This window comes from Syngnathoides biaculeatus, chromosome 8 (genome assembly GCF_019802595.1).
Source record: "Syngnathoides biaculeatus isolate LvHL_M chromosome 8, ASM1980259v1, whole genome shotgun sequence".
Classification (NCBI taxonomy): domain Eukaryota; kingdom Metazoa; phylum Chordata; class Actinopteri; order Syngnathiformes; family Syngnathidae; genus Syngnathoides; species Syngnathoides biaculeatus.
This window is the reverse complement of record NC_084647.1, coordinates 22,213,748-22,231,724: the sequence shown is the minus strand read 5'-3', so window position 1 is coordinate 22,231,724 and position 17,977 is coordinate 22,213,748. Positions and strand designations below refer to the sequence as shown.

General features: G+C 40.5%; 1 protein-coding gene across 1 annotated transcript; it reads right to left on the bottom strand.

Annotated features, from left to right (window-relative positions):
• Positions 1-162: 162 nt before the first annotated feature.
• Positions 163-17,169, bottom strand: jam3a (junctional adhesion molecule 3a). The gene is made up of 9 exons (XM_061827644.1): positions 16,969-17,169; positions 6,692-6,763; positions 6,494-6,607; positions 6,201-6,353; positions 4,132-4,334; positions 3,801-3,900; positions 1,827-1,956; positions 1,699-1,750; positions 163-1,194 (listed from the first exon to the last, which is right to left on the bottom strand). Exons 1-9 carry the CDS (start codon positions 17,051-17,053, stop codon positions 1,159-1,161), a joined length of 945 nt encoding a protein of 314 aa, XP_061683628.1. The 5' UTR covers positions 17,054-17,169; the 3' UTR covers positions 163-1,158.
• Between the last annotated feature and the right edge of the window lie 808 nt (positions 17,170-17,977).

Sequence of the window (17,977 nt, the reverse complement as noted above, 5' to 3'; positions counted from 1 at the left end):
CATTAAAAAAAGGATAATTTATTGTAGTGTAATTTTAATAAAACGCACGAGGTTCAACTGTAACGCTGATGATCAACTATTAAAGGGATTTCCCCAGTCACATATAAATTCATTCAATGAAATCACGTTTCATTCGAAGCAAAAAGGACAATCAAGCGTCTCAACAGTTCAAATGTATTTTAATCATAACAAAAATCAACCATTGACAGTGGGCATTGTACAACAGTTCCTGAGTTATTACACAAATCATGAACACAAAAAGTTTGAAACACTAGACAGTATTGTACTGTAAATTGATCAACTTGAACAGCTCATTGCCTTATTTACAATAAGGTACTAGGGGGAAACATTTTAGCATTTATGTACAATAGAGGCAAAACTGGACAATATGTCCAATATCTACAACCAAAAAAAGTAACACACAGAAGGTCACTTGTACACAAACAGCACTCTATAAGTCTTACATTGCCACTCTTAATAGTAAATACTAAATTTGCAGCCAAGTGGTGTATATATAATATTCAAATCCATTGCGTAACTTGTACATGTAATGTTATCATTTGTAACGATGCTCAAGGCGGATAAATTGTGCCTCACGTTATCGGAGATCCTGTTTTCAATTGGCCATTTATTGCCAGTACAACTTCAATATGTACAAACACCGCTTTCAATCCTTGGCCACTTGAAAGAACAACAAAAAAATAACACAATGTGTCTCACATGAGCACAGACAAAACACAAGACGACTTCTGTAAAACAAGTCCAGTGTATAAAAAAAACATTAGAAAAGAGAATTTGTTTCAAAATTTGGAATGGAATGTTGCTCCCAACACATCCCTTGCCACCATTTGGCTAAAAGTCTCAGGCTTGGATGGAAAGGAATGAATGACTTCACTGTCTAGTATAAAAATGTGGGAAATAAAAAAATAAATTCTACAAGTGAGCGGTGAATGATGAAAGGAATACTCAACAAGTGATAAATATAAAATCTATCAATGCTATAAAAACAAACGAGTGCCACAAAACCATATACAGTAGAACATTACTTTGGCAAGTTGGTTTGATTTCGATGTGCATCAAAGTGTGCCATGTTACAGCTTCAACTTAACCTAACGTGCCATTTATTGTTGCACATTAAACTCGTTACTTCCACTTATGTCAGATGACGAACGATGACTTGTGGCGGAAATGTCCCTGAAAGTAAAAAAGAACAAATGTACTTTAGTCGTATAAGGAGACAGATGTTTCTTTCACACAATTCAAAACAGTTTCCAGGTTGTCTTAATTTATTAAAATACACCAAAGGAAGATCCATTCAGCAAAGTGAAGCGGTACTCAAGTGTGTGACGAAAAAAAAATCATCATTGATTGCATTTTTACTCAAGAAGGCAGCACTTAGAACATCCAGGTCTTGATCACGGAATGTAGTGGATGCACCAGCTTACCCTCATCAACAACTCACCACTTCTCAGAAGCTAATGAGAATCTGTTCTTACAATGCAGCTCTGCTTATCTTAGACATGCTTGCCTGTAGTGACATCATGGGCAGCGAACTCGGCATGGAGGCGGTATTTGGTAAATCAACAAACTGTTACTTCACAACGTGTGAAACTTCTCAAGTTCTGCAGTTTTCTACATTTTTTTTTTAAAAAGCCCCACCCCTCTAACTTTATCATATGTTCATGCTCAATTATTTACCTCATCTGCATCGCCGTACTCGACTCCGTCATTCTGTCCTTGCCAACCGAATCTGTAATAAAATACACCACCATAAATGCATGTCTTACGAACTTAGAAATGGACAGGGTTAAAATTCTGACACTCACTCGTTTTCATTGTGGCCTTTTTTGTTGGAGAGGACGCGTGAAGCGCAATGCCAAATGCAGCCCAGCACAACGATGACTGCTATCACACCGCCGACAGATTTGAGGACGATGTTGAGGACGTCAACGTCATCTGTACAGAAGAAAAGGTAAAGACAGTCTTATCTCATATGTACTTATAATATACAAGTTATTAGGTATAACAGAATTTAACCAGATGTTTATCATGCTCATTTATGACTGATGCTTTCAGCAGCTATTTTAGAATATTTTGTGCAGAATTCCGACATCAAGTAAGCTCTTTTAATTTTCCTGGTTATCTCACTTAGCTACGGCTCGGGCAAAACACAGGGGTGCCTTGAGATCTTTTGTTTAATTTGTGCCTTGACCACACTCATACTTCAATAACACTTGTATCACAAATCCTCTTTTCTGATTGAACTGAATGAAAATGGCATTAATCTGTTGCACCCTCCCCATGAAACATTTGTAATGTGTACTTTAATGAGGGATGATAGCATTTCATAATGTTGTATTCCATAAAAACACAATCTGTTTATGACAAAATAGTTAAAAACATTCAATTTGTCACATTGCATCAGTTGAATGCTGCTCCTGATGGCGTGTTTGCCTTGGCCACCTGGGGGCAGTATCATACAGTTGCTTGAATACAGTTTACATCGATTACTATATGATGCATCTCACTGCTGCAAACAGTCTTGTCTAGATGCAGCAGCCAATCATCATCATTTATAATAGCGCCTCAACACCGCTCTTATTTGACCAGTATGCCATTATATGCAAAGTATAAGGGTGTACGAATGTGAACATGGTTACATTGTTTACATATTGCTGCGCTTTTTGTTGTTTGTTAGATGCTATTTAGCATTGGCATTGAGCGATTAGGCTGAAAGGCTAAACTATTGATCATTTTAGTGTAATTTGTGTAGCCTGACAGTAAAGAAAGTTAGTGATTGACAGCTTGAAGCCCATTTTTTAATGAAATTTTTACTATTTGCCAAACTGCTACTTAATGTAAAATGTGTACTTCACCACAACTAATATTTGTATTTCTTGCGCTTGCTTGTCAAACCAGAAAAATAAGATGAATGATGGCTCCCATCTCTAAAACCTTGCTAAATCACGTCACTCATATCTCAAGCAACCTTGATATTACAAGAAAACGGGATATAAGAGCTTCACCCCTCTAACAGGGGTGAGCAACATGGTGCCTGCGGGCAACAGGTTGCCCCCAAGTATCACAAGTAGCCCGTGGGACTATGATTGTGCATAAATCAACGTGATTTACAAAGGATGTTGTAGAGGTCAAGGATTTTAGTACCGTGTTGAAAGATGCCCCAATACATTTTAGAGGGGCCTTTTAGGGAGGACATCCTAAGGTACACCTGCGCAATAACCATTCTGTCAAATCAGCATCTTGTTATACCACAGCAGCAAGGTGGACGAATTCTGGCAAAATAGAAGTGATCAGTACCATAGATTAAGTGTTTTAGTTGTGTATATTTGCATTACACAAACACTACATGCTCGTGTAAACCATTACAGAAACAAGCAAATTATATTTCTAATTAACTCTGCTGTCAATGTAAGATGAGTGTGGCGTAAACCTTTTGGACCTGGTCCAATAAATATGATAAACACTATGTAATTATGAATTAACATTTACTTGTTAAGTGACGTTCTACATTTTGTATTGGCCCTTGGAGGATTTTATAAAAACCTTGGTGCTTGTGAATCTGATGAAATGCCCAGTGCAAAAATATGGTTCTTTTTGCTACACTTGTGGATGAACGCACGCGCAATTTTAAGTTTAGCTGCTCCACCTAGTGGAGAACGGGGGAATTATGTACAGTATTCATGATTCTGCTCTTTCACATTGCATCGCTGTCCACGTACTCAGTGCCCACATTTTCCTCATAGATGTTTAAAGTGCAAAGGCAATCACACGTCACTCACAGACTTCCATCCACTGGGAGGGACACTGGGCGTGACCGGCGTCATTCATGGCTTGGCAATAGTACTCCCCCGCGTCTTCCTTCCTCACCCTACGGAATTTCTGTGGAGAAATGTCAAAGTCAGTTGAGTGACACGCGACTGCACAGTAGGGAAATGTAAAAAAAAAAATGCCTCATGTCCAGGATTTACAGCTGAGTGCAAACAAATATAGACAGCTGCGTATACGAGCTACTGCTCTGTCCCTTTATACTGAATTCATTTAGAGCTGGCTTTTACTGGGGAGGGGCAAAGTTACTAATTGTCTTAATATTAATTAAGGGTTGTGACATACCAGGCTTCCAGTGACCGGGTTAATGGTGTATGTGGCGTTGATAAACTTGGGCGTGTTCTTGGGGTCTTGTGGAAGCTCCTCGTTGTTGTGGAACCAGCGGTAGCTGGGTGCCGGGAAACCCTCGTTCTCCAGACACCGGAGCTCGGGCGACGTGCCCACCGTGACCGCCTCAGGCACGCTGCATCGGGGCATCACAGGTATCACTGTGCACAAAATGCATATTTTGCGTTGATTTTTGTCAAAGCAAGACTGCTACGGACATTTCCAGATTGTTTGTAAACAATAGGCGCTAGGGTTCTTCCAGGAAGCAGAAAGCTAAAGTGAATTACACTGACCGAAATTGAAAAACTGACAAAAACCTATTGTGCTTAAAATTGCTCCACAAGTTTTTTTAGATTTACTTAAATACCATGTTAAATGATTTTGCCGAGTTGTTTCGCAATACAATGAATTGATCAAAACCTGCAAAGACTGAACAGTTTAGCACTTGTGAATATTAAGCATTGAACTGTTTTTGAACAATTCAGTTGTTTAGATTTTTTTTGAGTGAGTTGAAAACCTCATGTACACACTTGGACTTTCTAGCATTAGGTGGACCTCCCCACTATACAGATACGTAGATAAAATTGTTGGTACGCCTGTCAGTAAGAGGAAAACCGCAGTTGTCAACAGAAAAACCTGACTGACAAAAAATAAAAATATGAATATTAACCAATGAAAATCAGGCATTGTTTTTTAATTTGGTTCGACAGAATTAACAACCTTCGACAAAATTATAGTAACCTTAATTTGTTACACAACCTTTTGAAGGCAATCACTTCAAAGCATTTTCATTATTTTAGGTATTCCAAATGAAGAAATATTCAAGGTAATAAACGTGCACAAAATTTGGCACACACTCTGGGCCTAGTGAAAACATCTGATAATTTCACATTTTTGGGTGGTCTCTTCTGTTTGTCATCGATTTCCCTATTGTGGCCATGTTAAAGTTGGCTATATTCCCGCGGCACTTACATTTCTGAATACTGTATGTGCAAATCTAGTCCCGCGAAATGTCTAGCTGGTTGGAGGATTTGATGCAACTGCCAGTTCCTTAGTAGTAACATGGGCCATTTCTACTATGAGTATAGTGCAGTTAGTCATCGAGCAATGCCTACAACCTGGGAAAAAAAAAAAAAAGCATCTTCCCTCGAGTGTTGTGTGGTATTTGGATGACAGTTCCTCTGTTATGTGGAGCCACTGTACACATAAGTACATGGAGGGAATGACAAATTGTACAGCCCAAGCGCAAGTACGCAAGCCCGTCCAATTATCCACACGAGCCAACAAGATGGCTAAACCAGGGGTAGGGTCGTCTGGTGTTGTCAGTGTGTGGGTCTTCGTGACAAGACTCTTCAGGGAACGTTCACTGTTTATTTCAAACAGCGAATGTTATTCAAGTCAGCCTGTGGCTCACACAGACTGGATTGACAGGTGAAGGTCGAGCAGGGCGTGTTTTCAGCACATTCAGCAGACACAGCCGCAGCATCTTCCAGCTAGGACGTGGTGTCAATGAGCGCTTCATTTGATAGAATTGGTATATTTTCTGTTTATTCAAATCTGGCCATCTTATTCAGATAACTCTTTACTGTGGTGCTTCAAATTCACAAGATATTATTTTCACTTTTCAATAGCCTTTAGATTTTTTTAATTAATCCAGTGGACCCTGTGGGCGAGAAGGATACATTCAAGTGTCTGACGTAAATAGTTGCACATTGAAGAGTCCAAGTCTGCCCAACGATGTAGTAGCTACTTCTAAAGGGACACACTGGGAACCCAAACCTCCATCGCTGGGTTTGTGTAAGACATTTAGCACACCAAAAAAAGGTTGCTTCCGAGGAAACATCATCTCTGCTTAATCCTATCCATTAATCCAAGCAACAGAAAAGTAAATTTGTAAATACGATGTAAATTTGCATAATTGTCAAGTCACAACTTGGCAACGTTCAGAATGGCTTGCTCACAGGCACATGTTGGTAAAGAGGTATCAGACAAAAAGAATCCCTTGTTTTTTTTTTAATTTCACTAACCTCTCACTGCAAGACTAATGAGAATCTCATCAAAGTCCCTCTGATCATCGATGGCGGCCACCTCGCAGCGGTACTCGGCCGTGTCTTCTCGGGTGGCATTCAAGATCACAATGTTGGCCGGCTCTCTGAGCTGCGCTCTGTTCTCCAAGTCGCCTTTTGAGAGGAGAGGGAAAAAAAACCACACTTTACAAGGACTGATTGAAAAACCCAGCACGACTCAGGTCGGGTCACAAATGGAATTCAAAGCAGAGCGCCTGCATTCATTCTCTACAGCAGAACGTGGCATCACTCACCTGCTATCTTCTTTTGAAAGTACACATAGCTCGGGATGCCATTCCTAATCTTCTTCCACTCAATCCTTGGGTTCTTGGTGGAGATTGACTCTATTAAGCAGGTCAGCTCGACGGCTGTGGAGAGGAAAGGGGGAAAAAAATGCAATGCAAATTGGAAAAGAAAAGCTACTTTTGGTAAAATAGGTTGTGGCAACTTACGCTCAAACTCATTGGCCCACACGATCTTGTCCGTGGTCCGGAGGATTACTGTGAGCGCTGATGGGATGTGGACTGCGGAAAGACGAAGGGGGGGAAAAAAAACACATAATGCTGAGTCACCCTGATGGAGTTTTCATTAGCAGACATTAGCAGCTGGGCAACTCGCCTCATAAACAAGAGGATTATCATCATAAACACACACACACACACACACACACTAGCTCCCTGCATCGAGAAGTATTAAATGCTTCCTATTTCTATTTCCAAGAAGATTAACCCAAAACTGAGTGAGGGTGCACACAGCACGCTTCCACCACATCTATCGCTTTGCTTTATGGTCATTAATTGGATAATAATGCGGCTAGCAGTGGATCACGAGAGGGGACGCGCCGAACGTTCAATTGCCACTCATAAAAACATAACGATACAGCACCAGGCCATAAATATTTTGGTGGTTGTCAGGCCTTTTACTGTGCTGGCTTTTCTCCAGATGCAGGCGGAGGTCCGAGTGCTGACTTTGAGCTTTTTCAATTTATAAGGTACAGACACAACCACTCACCGGCACAATCTATGAGCTACTGTATGTCAAAATGTGGTCACCTTATTTTGTCCCATGAGAGGAGCAAAGCATTAGAAATATTTCTTAGTATGATACAATTATATTAATAACCATATAGGCTTAACAATGGCAGGTGTGCCTCATTTTGTTTTCAATTGGTGGGAAAATATAACATTGCTATCTTGGGTGACAGCATTGGGTACAGCCAATATAAAATTAATATTTCCTTAATAATTTGACTGTGCGGGTTCTCTGAATAGTCTGGTTTCCTCACATTCCAAAAACATCCATGGCATATTATTTGAAGACTCGAAAACTGCCCTTAGGTGTGAATGTGAGTGTGAAGAGTTGTTAGTCTAGATCTGCCTTATGATTTGGTTGGCGCCCAGTTCAGGGTGTAGTCAACATCTCACCCCAAGATAGCTGCAACAGACTCCAGCACTACGGCAACCCCTGTGAGGATAGGCTGAATGGAAAATGGTAGATGTTTTGTTCAGTGTTTCCACCTAGGTGTTGCTTTAGTACTTAAAGTTATCTATTAACTAATACAAGTGACACTTGTATGTTACTGCTGCAAATAAGTATTTGAACTTTTGAATGAAAACTTAATATTTGGTACAGTACAGCCTTTGTTTGCAATTACTGAGTTCAAACATTTCCTGTAGTTTTTCACCAGGTTTGCACCCACAGCACCAGGGATTTTGGCTGATTCCTGTGCACAGATCTTCTCTAGATGAGCCAATTTTCTGGGGTGTCATTGACAAATGCAGAGTTTGAGTGAGCTCCCTCCAAATATTTTCTATTGGGTTTAGGTCTGGAGACTGGCTAGGCCACTCCAGAATCTTGATAGGCTTCTTACGGAGACACTCCTTGGTTGTCCTGACCCGGTGATGGTATTCCTAATTCCTCCTCCTCCAAACATGGCGAGTGGATTTAAGACCAAAAAGTTCTATTTTGGGCTCATCTGACCACATAACTTTGTCCCATGACTCCACTGGATCATTCAGTCAATGGCCAAACTAAAGACGGGCCTGGATGTGAACTGATCTAAGCAGGGGAACCTTCCGTGCCATGTATGATTTTAAACCACAACGACTTCGTGTATAACCCAGAGTAACCTTGAAAACAGTGGTGCCAGCTCTCTTCAGGTCAATGACCAGCTCCTACCGTGTAGTTCCAGGGTGATTCCTCATCCTACTTAGGATCATTGATACTCACCGAGGTGAGCTCTTGCTTGGAGCCCCAGTCTGAGGGAGACTGACAGTCGTGTCTAGGTTCTTCCATTTTCTGATAATTCCTCCAGCACTTGATCTTTTTTCACCAAGGAGCTTGGCAATTGCCCCGTAGCCCTTTCCAGCTTTGTGTTGGTCTTCGCAATTTTCTCTCATGTCTTTGGAGAGCTCTTTGATCTTGGTCATGTTAGTAGTTGGTTGTGGAGTCTGTGTTTATGCAGCTAATGATTTCAAATAAAGCATTTCTAATTTAGAATATTCAGTGGAGTGTAGGTTGACTTTTTAGATGTGGACTAATAGGTCTTTTAGGGGCAGATTTTTTTTGCCGATTGGCAGGTGTTCAAATACTTATTTGCAACAGCAACATAGCACTAAATTATTGACGAGTCATACATTGTGATTTTGGGCCTTTTGTAAATTATGCATCTCACAGTGAACATGAACCCAAGATGAAAATTTCAGACCCCTTCATGATTTCAAAGTGATATAACTTGCATAATCGCAGGGTGTTCAAACAGACGTTCGGCACATTCAGAGAGGTTCATAGTTGATCCAAGAAATTTAAACAAATTGCAAATTTCTTACCGGGTGAATAGGAATGCGAACATCATGGTGTACTTTTGGTTAGCACATGTGCCTCATATTTCTAAGAGTATGTGAACTGGTATGTTAGGTTTGGTGAAAAGTTTAATTTTCCTTTTATGTGAATGTGAGTTACTCACCTCACTTGTTTGTAATGCCCCTTTTTCTACTTTTATTCTGAATCATGTCAAGACTAAAAAGCACACCCATGGCTGATCAATGCTTCCTCAATGTTTCACACGGCCTCCAAGTTCAAGTACACGACTGCGGTCTGCTCTTTACTAGCTGGAGACTTTGCGGCATGCAGATAGACCGCAGCAAGCATAACGTGCAGTCTGTTATGTTAATAGTTAATAGGAAGAAAGTTAGAAGACCACAAAGAAGATGCAAAGCCTCATGTTGGAACATGACACAAGAACACTCCAGAAAGCATTATCTTAACCACTCTGTGACGTCATTTTGACAGGCAGTACTCTTGACAAACTGAAGCATCCCTACTACATAATACATTTGCATCGGCTGTTGTTTTTACACCCTAAAATATAACAAAGCCAGCCTTCGGTGCAGGTAAAGCCTTTCGTGTTTTAAATTTATGCAGATTGTGAGCAATAAACAAAAAGTGTGGGGGCCGCATAAACCAGAAGCGCAAATTACTTAACCGTGCTTAAATGTGCTGCATATTTAATCATCATTCTTGTTTGGCCTCGGGCACACAGAGCATACAGTAACTCTTAAGATTTTAGTTGTCTTTGCTTGAGTGGACTCCTCAAAGCAATCTGTGTTATTTAAGTAAATGCCATTTTTTCCCCAAGTAGCAGGATGCCTCAGTGTCAAAATTGGGGGTGGGAAGAAAAGGTGAATCCACAAACTAAGCTAAACTATTTTAAATGTTGCAATAATTCAGAGACTAATACTTTTATTGTAAATTTACTTTTCATCAAAAAAATGTAATCTATTTTTGAATGTTGCAAATTTCTGCAAAAATATTTTTTCACTGAATATTTCCACTATATTATCAAAAATGAAAAACAAACAAGAAAAAAACGTTAATTGTACATTTCTTTCTACGAAAGAAAATTTGTGACTTTTCCCACTCCAAAATGAAAACTTCGTTGGAATAGTTCTACTTTATTCTTGTAAAATCCTAACTTCAATGTTGCAGTAAATACGACAATGTTTTTCTCATTAATTCTTATAACTGTTCTCTGTGAAAAAAACCCGTTAAACATAAAATACTACGATTTTTACTGTAAAGTTCTCAATTTGAAATTTTTTTTGGGTCAATGTCGTAGAATAAAATGGACTGTAATCTGACAGTATTTCATCATTGTGTTGTTGTTCGAAAATGCTTCTGGATAAGCAGGAGGACGATTTTAAAACAGGGATGAGAAAGTGTTCATAAAATGGGGTCATTAAAAAATTTGCTGCGGTGAATGTTTTCACAATCCTTTAACTATTGCCTGTGGTGATTCTCACGTTGATAATAGCAGGGCACACATGGGACTTAATAACCCCCGTGCTCGGTCATGAAGGCAACCACACGCCCACTGGGGCTCAGATGAAAGACCCCAAAATGGAGGCTGAAATTAAGACAAATAAAAGGCTCGCACACCACAAGACATCATCCCCTTTGCTTGTTCCCCTGCAGCTTTCTTACTAATTCAGAGGTCTTTATTCAAAGCTACCACACGACATCACTCCCCTCGCCTCTGAGCAGGATGCCACTAACATGCTGTCACACACACACACACACACACGCACACACACACATGCCAGCCCCGTGGGAGCTATGAAAACATGGCTCCTGCCCGAGCAGCGAGTCATTAACTCGTCGCTGTGCGCAGATGAGACGTGACTCCCAGGTCTCAGCTTCTGTCTCCCTCGCTGACTTTTCCCACCCTGAACATGGTAGTGGGGCAGTGAAAGCTATTTTTACTCCATCTGTGACTGGACATCCCGGGAGAGACAAATTGAGCTAGTCCAGCAAACAATCCCTTCGCAATTTGTGGATTATCCTTTAACGGCTTCATACGTGGCGGGCAGGCCAGAGGTGTAGAACTATAGATTAGCATCAAAACCGCGGCAATACAAAGGGCATGAGACTTGTACGCCCCTCCTCACTCGAGACACTTTCATGAGAATGAGAAGAAAAGCATGACATTTGTGGATTTACTGCTTTCATACAGCACTGCGTAATGTTATTCTACTCATAAAAACACCTTCATTCAATTAGAGCAATAAAAACACGCTTGAGGCTGCCAGAGATTCTAATACGTCGCATCTGCGGGGAGTCAATAAACGAATGAATTAAATAAGATTAAATTGAGCAAATAGCTGTACTGTCAGTAAAGTTGTGACGTGATGGCAATAAAAATGATGTAACGTGATGATAATGACAGCTGTAATGTTCCAAAAACAAAGTGAAAATAGTATAGCCAAAAATTTTACTTAAGCGTAATAATGGTTTCATATAATGAGAACATAATCGTAATGTTATGAGAATGGAAGTTGTAATATTGAGAATTGAGGCAATATGTTTCATGAATTACGTCTTATTGTTAAAAGAATAGAAGCCAAAATGTTTCAAAATTGCTATGTCATGAGAATTAAATCTTGGTGTTTCAAGAATAAGTTCAGAATTTGTTACAAAATCAAGTCTTAATATTATGAGAATCAAAGACCTAAGGTTTCAAGAAAGTCCCAATATTCCAAGAATAAAGTCAAAGTATAACAATACTAAGGTTGCAAATGTTACAAGACAGTCAATGCATTTCTTTTAGTCTTTTAAAGTAGAATTGTAAATATTTGACGCCCAATAAAGTTAATTTAAACACCGCTGAGAGACAACACGGAATGCACAGATCAGAGTACAAGACAAATTCAAGATTGCACTGTCAAACTACTGGAGTAAAAAAAAGTCTTGGATTACGATATTACCACATCCCGTTTTTTACTATTAGTGGGCTTTATCTGGTCACCTCAAATGCAACCAAATACACTCGCTACCGTGGGCATGACAACATGAGTGAATTGTGGTGACTGTATTGTACGAAGAAAATGGGGGTGGCGGGAATGTTTTTGGGTGCTCAGGAAAGGAGAGGACTTTGTGTAAGGCTTGCTTAAGGTATGGTTCACGTATTTTTTTTTTTTATTTGATACAGCTCGCAATCCATCATCAACATAACGTTACGTACCTTAGCAAGCGAGTGTTACTGCTAGTGATTGTTTATAAAGATGCTGCCATTCTGTCAAATATGAGCTAACCAGAGCAGTGAATTCCAACCATTTTGAAGCCAAGGCACATAGCGGTACTTACGCTTGAAAAATTTCAACGGCACACCAACAAACAAATATGTCACAAAAAGTAGATACATTAATTGCTGTAGGTCCTTACTGCCATCTAATAAAAGACCATTAATTTGTTCTGTCAATCACTATGCCTCACAGGCAGAATAAATATATTTTTTGAACAATTAACCACACAAGTATATACAGTAACTGAACAGGAAATAAAACTTGAGCTCGGTTAACTTTGAGTCCTGTTGTCAGTTAAAATTTTCTCTCTAAAAGTACAAACACACATTTTTGTAAAAGAAAAACAAAAATCTGATTTTATTCTCCGATTTCAATAGCATTTGCCCCAATACTACTACTGGTACATTGCTTGTAAAATTGTAACTATCCATGTGACTATACACATTTTGGCTTCTCACAATTCTCATGATAGCTCAGTTTACCCATGTGTCCTATTTTTTCACTTTCCGCCCTAGGAAAACTCTAAACTGTCAGTACGATGCCAACACCAGCAACTTTAACAGGACTTTACAACATTCACAAGAGAGATTTTCCAACCCAACTGAACACATGATTGTAAATTTTACTCCCGGTTCATCAAAGAAATGCTATCAAATGTCCATCCCTAATCCAGTTCATTGTTTTATTGAGGTTGTCACCCTAAACAAAATGTAGGCCGTGGGAAAGCAAGAAGACAATGTAATAAGGAGCAAAGAATAAAAGCGAGCATGCGACAATGGTCCCTCTGTGCCACAATGAGGGTCAGCTGGAAGACAATACTGTAGAATGATCACAATAATCCCGGAATGTCTTAATCCGTGTGTTCTTCCAGTGACTCGTCATACAAAGCGCATTATGCCGTGTGGACAAACGTGCATTTGGATAGGCACGTCCCGCAATCCTCTTACGCGCCAAAATATGAATGTGGCTATAAAAAGCCCCTTTCCCAGACATTCCAGCAGCCTCGGCAAACACGCTGCGAGCAACAGGACTGTTGGGATCCACTCTGTGAAAACAACCAGTGAGTTTAGACCGTGAGCATGTTGTCATAAATTCTTGAGGGGGATGAGAAAGGAAGTGTTATTCAACCCATTTGATTCAGTCACGTAGTCTACCATAATGGAATACTAACTGTTAAAAAATGTAAGTCATACTTTGCCATAAATATTATACTCCTTTTATTTTCCCCTCAAGGGTGATGACTTCCGCATTAGGGTAACTACTGATCCCAAGTATGAGCAGATGCATGATCCTGATCCCGTGGGGACAGTTGCAGTTGCAGCCAGAAGTTGTTCACTGTCAAAATGCTAACAATCCTTTTTTAAAATATAGTAACGACAATCTGCGCTATCATGATTTTGACCAACCTGTGTGAATCAATCTGAATTGGTTCAACAAAATTAGATGCTTATTGCCAGACATTTGCTCCGAACTTCTAATACATTAAAAATAAAGCCAATTGACTTATAAAAAGTGAAAGTAACATCACTGTACTCATCACCACTTTTACACGCAGTCATCACTCACTCAGTTCCTCAAAATTAAATATCTGCTTATAACTTTATGCTCAATATCAAACTGCACTTTTTAAAAATTAAACTACTACTAGTCTGCTTCACAAACAGCACAATGTGAATTTTTTTTTAATGGGTGTAAACCACATACACAGCTCTCCTGTTCATCCCGAAAATGTGTTCCGTACAATTGTGACACCTGTGGAAAAAGGCTATCAAGAGGCTTTCTAACGATATAGGATTACAACCAAATATCACAAGCATACATTTTCTTACTTTGTGCGCTACCTTAAGTATTTATGGTCATGATTAAATCGTGATTTATGAAAATGATTATCTGGGCCATCAATTTGGAGACCAAAAGAAAACGAACCAGCAAGTTGTGGTTCTGCCTATTTTCCAAAAACAAGATGCAACTGGACTTGTGAGCAGCTATAACCAAGCCATCTCTACTCAACCCCATTGGGGTACTGGCAGTTTGGAGTATTTGCATGATAAAAATTGTTGCCGCAAATGGCACCCGAGCCTGAAATGCAACCATTCGGGGGCAGTCTGGACTTCTGCACTGTAACTGCAGCCGCACAAAAGTGGAGGATGGGCTACAAATGGCCCTCGGGACGTAGGTTGGAGACCAATATTGCAGGAGAAGTGCAAAGCAGTGTAATGTCAAAGATTACACTGAGTAAATGTGGGCTGCACAAAAATAGACGATGAGGTCGCCAATGGCCCCCAGGCCATAGGTTGGACACTACTGTTGGAAAAGTGCAAAGCTAACATTTGAGTTTCTGCGGGCTGCACAAAAACACAAGACAAGCAGAAAATGGCCCCTGTGCCATTGTTTGGACACTTGGGACAGGACTACTAAAAATAGACCCTGTTCCATCAGTTAGGTATTAGCGTAGTATTATACTACATAAGCCATCATAGTTGTAGTATGCTTGGATCTTATTTACATACTAGATCAGGGGCAAAATGCAACCATTTAGGGGCAATCTGGACTCCTACACTATAAAAGGAGCCGTAAATGGCCCCCGGGGTGTAGGTTGGACACCACTGCTGTTGGAGAATTGCAAACCTGCGTCTCAAAAGTTACATTTAGGAAGTACAGGCCACCCAAAAATGGAGGATTGGCGTAGCACGTGGCTCGAGAGCCGCGAGTTGACCACCCCTGCTTGAGAGAATGATTCAACAGAACGCCTTCGTCCCCCGGTCCGAGGACCGGGGACCACCAACAAGTCTTTCTGCATTTCGTTCTTACAAAATACACCGCGTGGTCCATTATTTTTGTCATTGCGATGGTAAGAAGGTTGCATTTTGTGTTAGCAAGATGGAGCTCAGTGATTGTAAAAAAAACAAAAAGCGGGATGCTGTGGTATCGGAACATAATTTTTTTTTTTTTTAATTTTAAATGTGGTCAAACATTTACAGTACTTCGTCAAGACATGACAAGGCTAAACTAAACAATTTAAATATACTGTACACAATGGTGACATGGAGTAAATCTTTTGGGGAGATCGTTTTGGCCAATTATGACAAAGTCACCTTAAAATGCTTGCGCGGCGCCGTGCCAATTACATGGATGTGAAATCTAGTACAAACTCTGCAAAAATGAAAATTTTGCCCTTTTTACTTCAAAAGGTCATAAGTCGCTTCCTGTTGGGTTTTGCTATATTGCTTGTGCTGATTTTTGTGCGTCTGAATCTGCTTGATATGCACACCGATTTTCCTCGTCCTAGATCAAGCATATCACTAAGTTGTCCTTTGATGTACCAGTTTTCAGAGTCCTAGATCAAACGTGTCACTAAGTTGTCCTTTGATGTACAGTAGTTTAGGCATGATTCTGTGGGGAATGTTGAACCTATTTTTTGCAAAAACTTGAAATTCCGTGCATGTTCAGGGCCCTAAAAATGGCCTTATTTAGAATGGCAAAAATAGTAACAATTTCTACAGAAACAATAGGGAACTTACAGCTGTAGCTTCTCAAGCCAAATAAAAATGTTTTCAGTTTCTTTCGCTACATAGCACAAAGAGTATATTAAAAGTATCAGAAAACATGACAATACTCCAAAACGACTGGAGTATATAATTTTAACATCAGCATAATTGCAGATTAGGGCTACACAGTGCATAAAATGATTCATCCGCATAATTCACAGGGTAAAAAAAAATACTGGAAACATGCAATGGGAGTCATCGGCAGCGTCAGCAGTAGCCTTGCTAATTGAAGCGCTACCTGTCAGTGCCTTGATTCACGCGCGGGATCAGGAGTTCAAGCCCGACGGATGCAATCTCGTGTTTATAGACGCCAGGAAAACACACCGGCGGCTTCCACTCGGCAAGACGACCGGACACAAATACACATCAGCACATGCACAATACATCACCCCAACACCGTCTGCATCCCATCTGCCCAACCGCTTGTTCTAAGCGGGTTGATGAGACGTCACCATTCGCCCTCTTGACTTACTTATCTTCGCATCATTAGTTATAACGTGAATAGAATTCTTGTAACTCTAAAGCCATCACTTTTCGGCACATTTGTTGAGACATTTTTTCAACATTACATCTTCAAAGAAAGCAATTATTTTACAACACACGGACTGACCAGTAGTATAGATTTGTAAAAAAAATATTAAACTTACCAAATTTGGACAAAAGCAATTTTGCACAAGCACCAGTCATTTGTAAACTTGGGGTTACAAGGCTTTTCAAATTTTTGGGACGTATAAATATGCTTTGCTACATAGTGATGACATCATTGCTTTTATGAACCAGACTTTGATATTCAATGTACTCAATTTACTCCATAATAAATTTGAACTGCATCTATCTGATACTATTCGGCGAAATTTTACATGTGTTAACTTGTTCACGATTATAAACGGCGTTTGGTTTATGAAACTACAAAAACAATTTCACCTATCAGATCACCCCATACCATACGACATATTATGAGGGAGGGGGGGGGGGGACACACACACACAGCTCGTTTGATCGTCTCCCGAAATCCACAAAGCCCTTGCCACACGCACACACACACACACAGCCATTATTTACAATTGTAGTGAGGTGAAGCAGCATGGAAGCTCTACTCACGCATGAAGGCGCACACGACGAGCCAAAGTGACGGCGCACACAAGGCAGATGTTGTCCTCCTGCTTCTCGCCATCTCGACCGACATTGCAGCTGACCAGAAAAAAAAGAGTCCGAAGCGTGCGATGATAACGGGAAAAACTAACAACTCGAATGGAACCTGTTCCTCAGCCGCCGTCTGTCTCCAACTAATTCTACTCGCGGTGTTTTAAGGGGAACTACCAACAACGTGCACTCTGACGTAATAAAGAGTTGGTGGCGACGTCAGTGCCCTCTCTGGCGGACGTTCAGACCCCGAGTTCGTTTAATACGTAATAAAGCGCCCGACATGCTTTTGTCTCTTCCTCTCTGAACCTATTTACGTCGAGCTAACTCAGCAGCAGCTGCTGGCCGCGCCGAATGTCAGCCGAGCGAACAGCTGCCCTGCAATTCGGGCGTATGTGCAATGTAGACGGGGGTCTTACCGATGCTGGCGCACAGCACACAGCACGCCATCAGTCGCACAATCGCCATCTTGCGGCGCTTCGTTTGTCGTTCGCCACCTCGCAGAAGGTAACAACGAGAATGTGGGGGGGGGGGGCATAGAAAGAGAGAGAGAGAGGGCTGGTGGATGTTGCCATCGACCAGTTTCCATAGCTACAGCAGTCCATGGTTTCGCCCTGCGCGTCGTCTCGCAGGCGTCAAACACCTGCTGAATTTAGTAAAGTTTGCGGATGTGTCGATGGACGGAGAAATTGATAAATACTTTATTCACTCCGCAAGAGTGGGTTATTTGTCCCAAAAGCAGTACTCACACATTCACTCATATCAGCATAGAAATGACGACTAAGAACAAATCAAAAGCACCAACGAGGAACAATAAACCCCTTTTTTAATCCAAAGAAAGGGGGAAAACAGATTAAGATCTTGCATATTAAATCATTTAAATTAAATACAAATTCACAGGAATCCAGTGCAACACTTTTTTTACCTTTAATGCATAGTACTTTTTAAAATGTTTTTGAGCACAGTA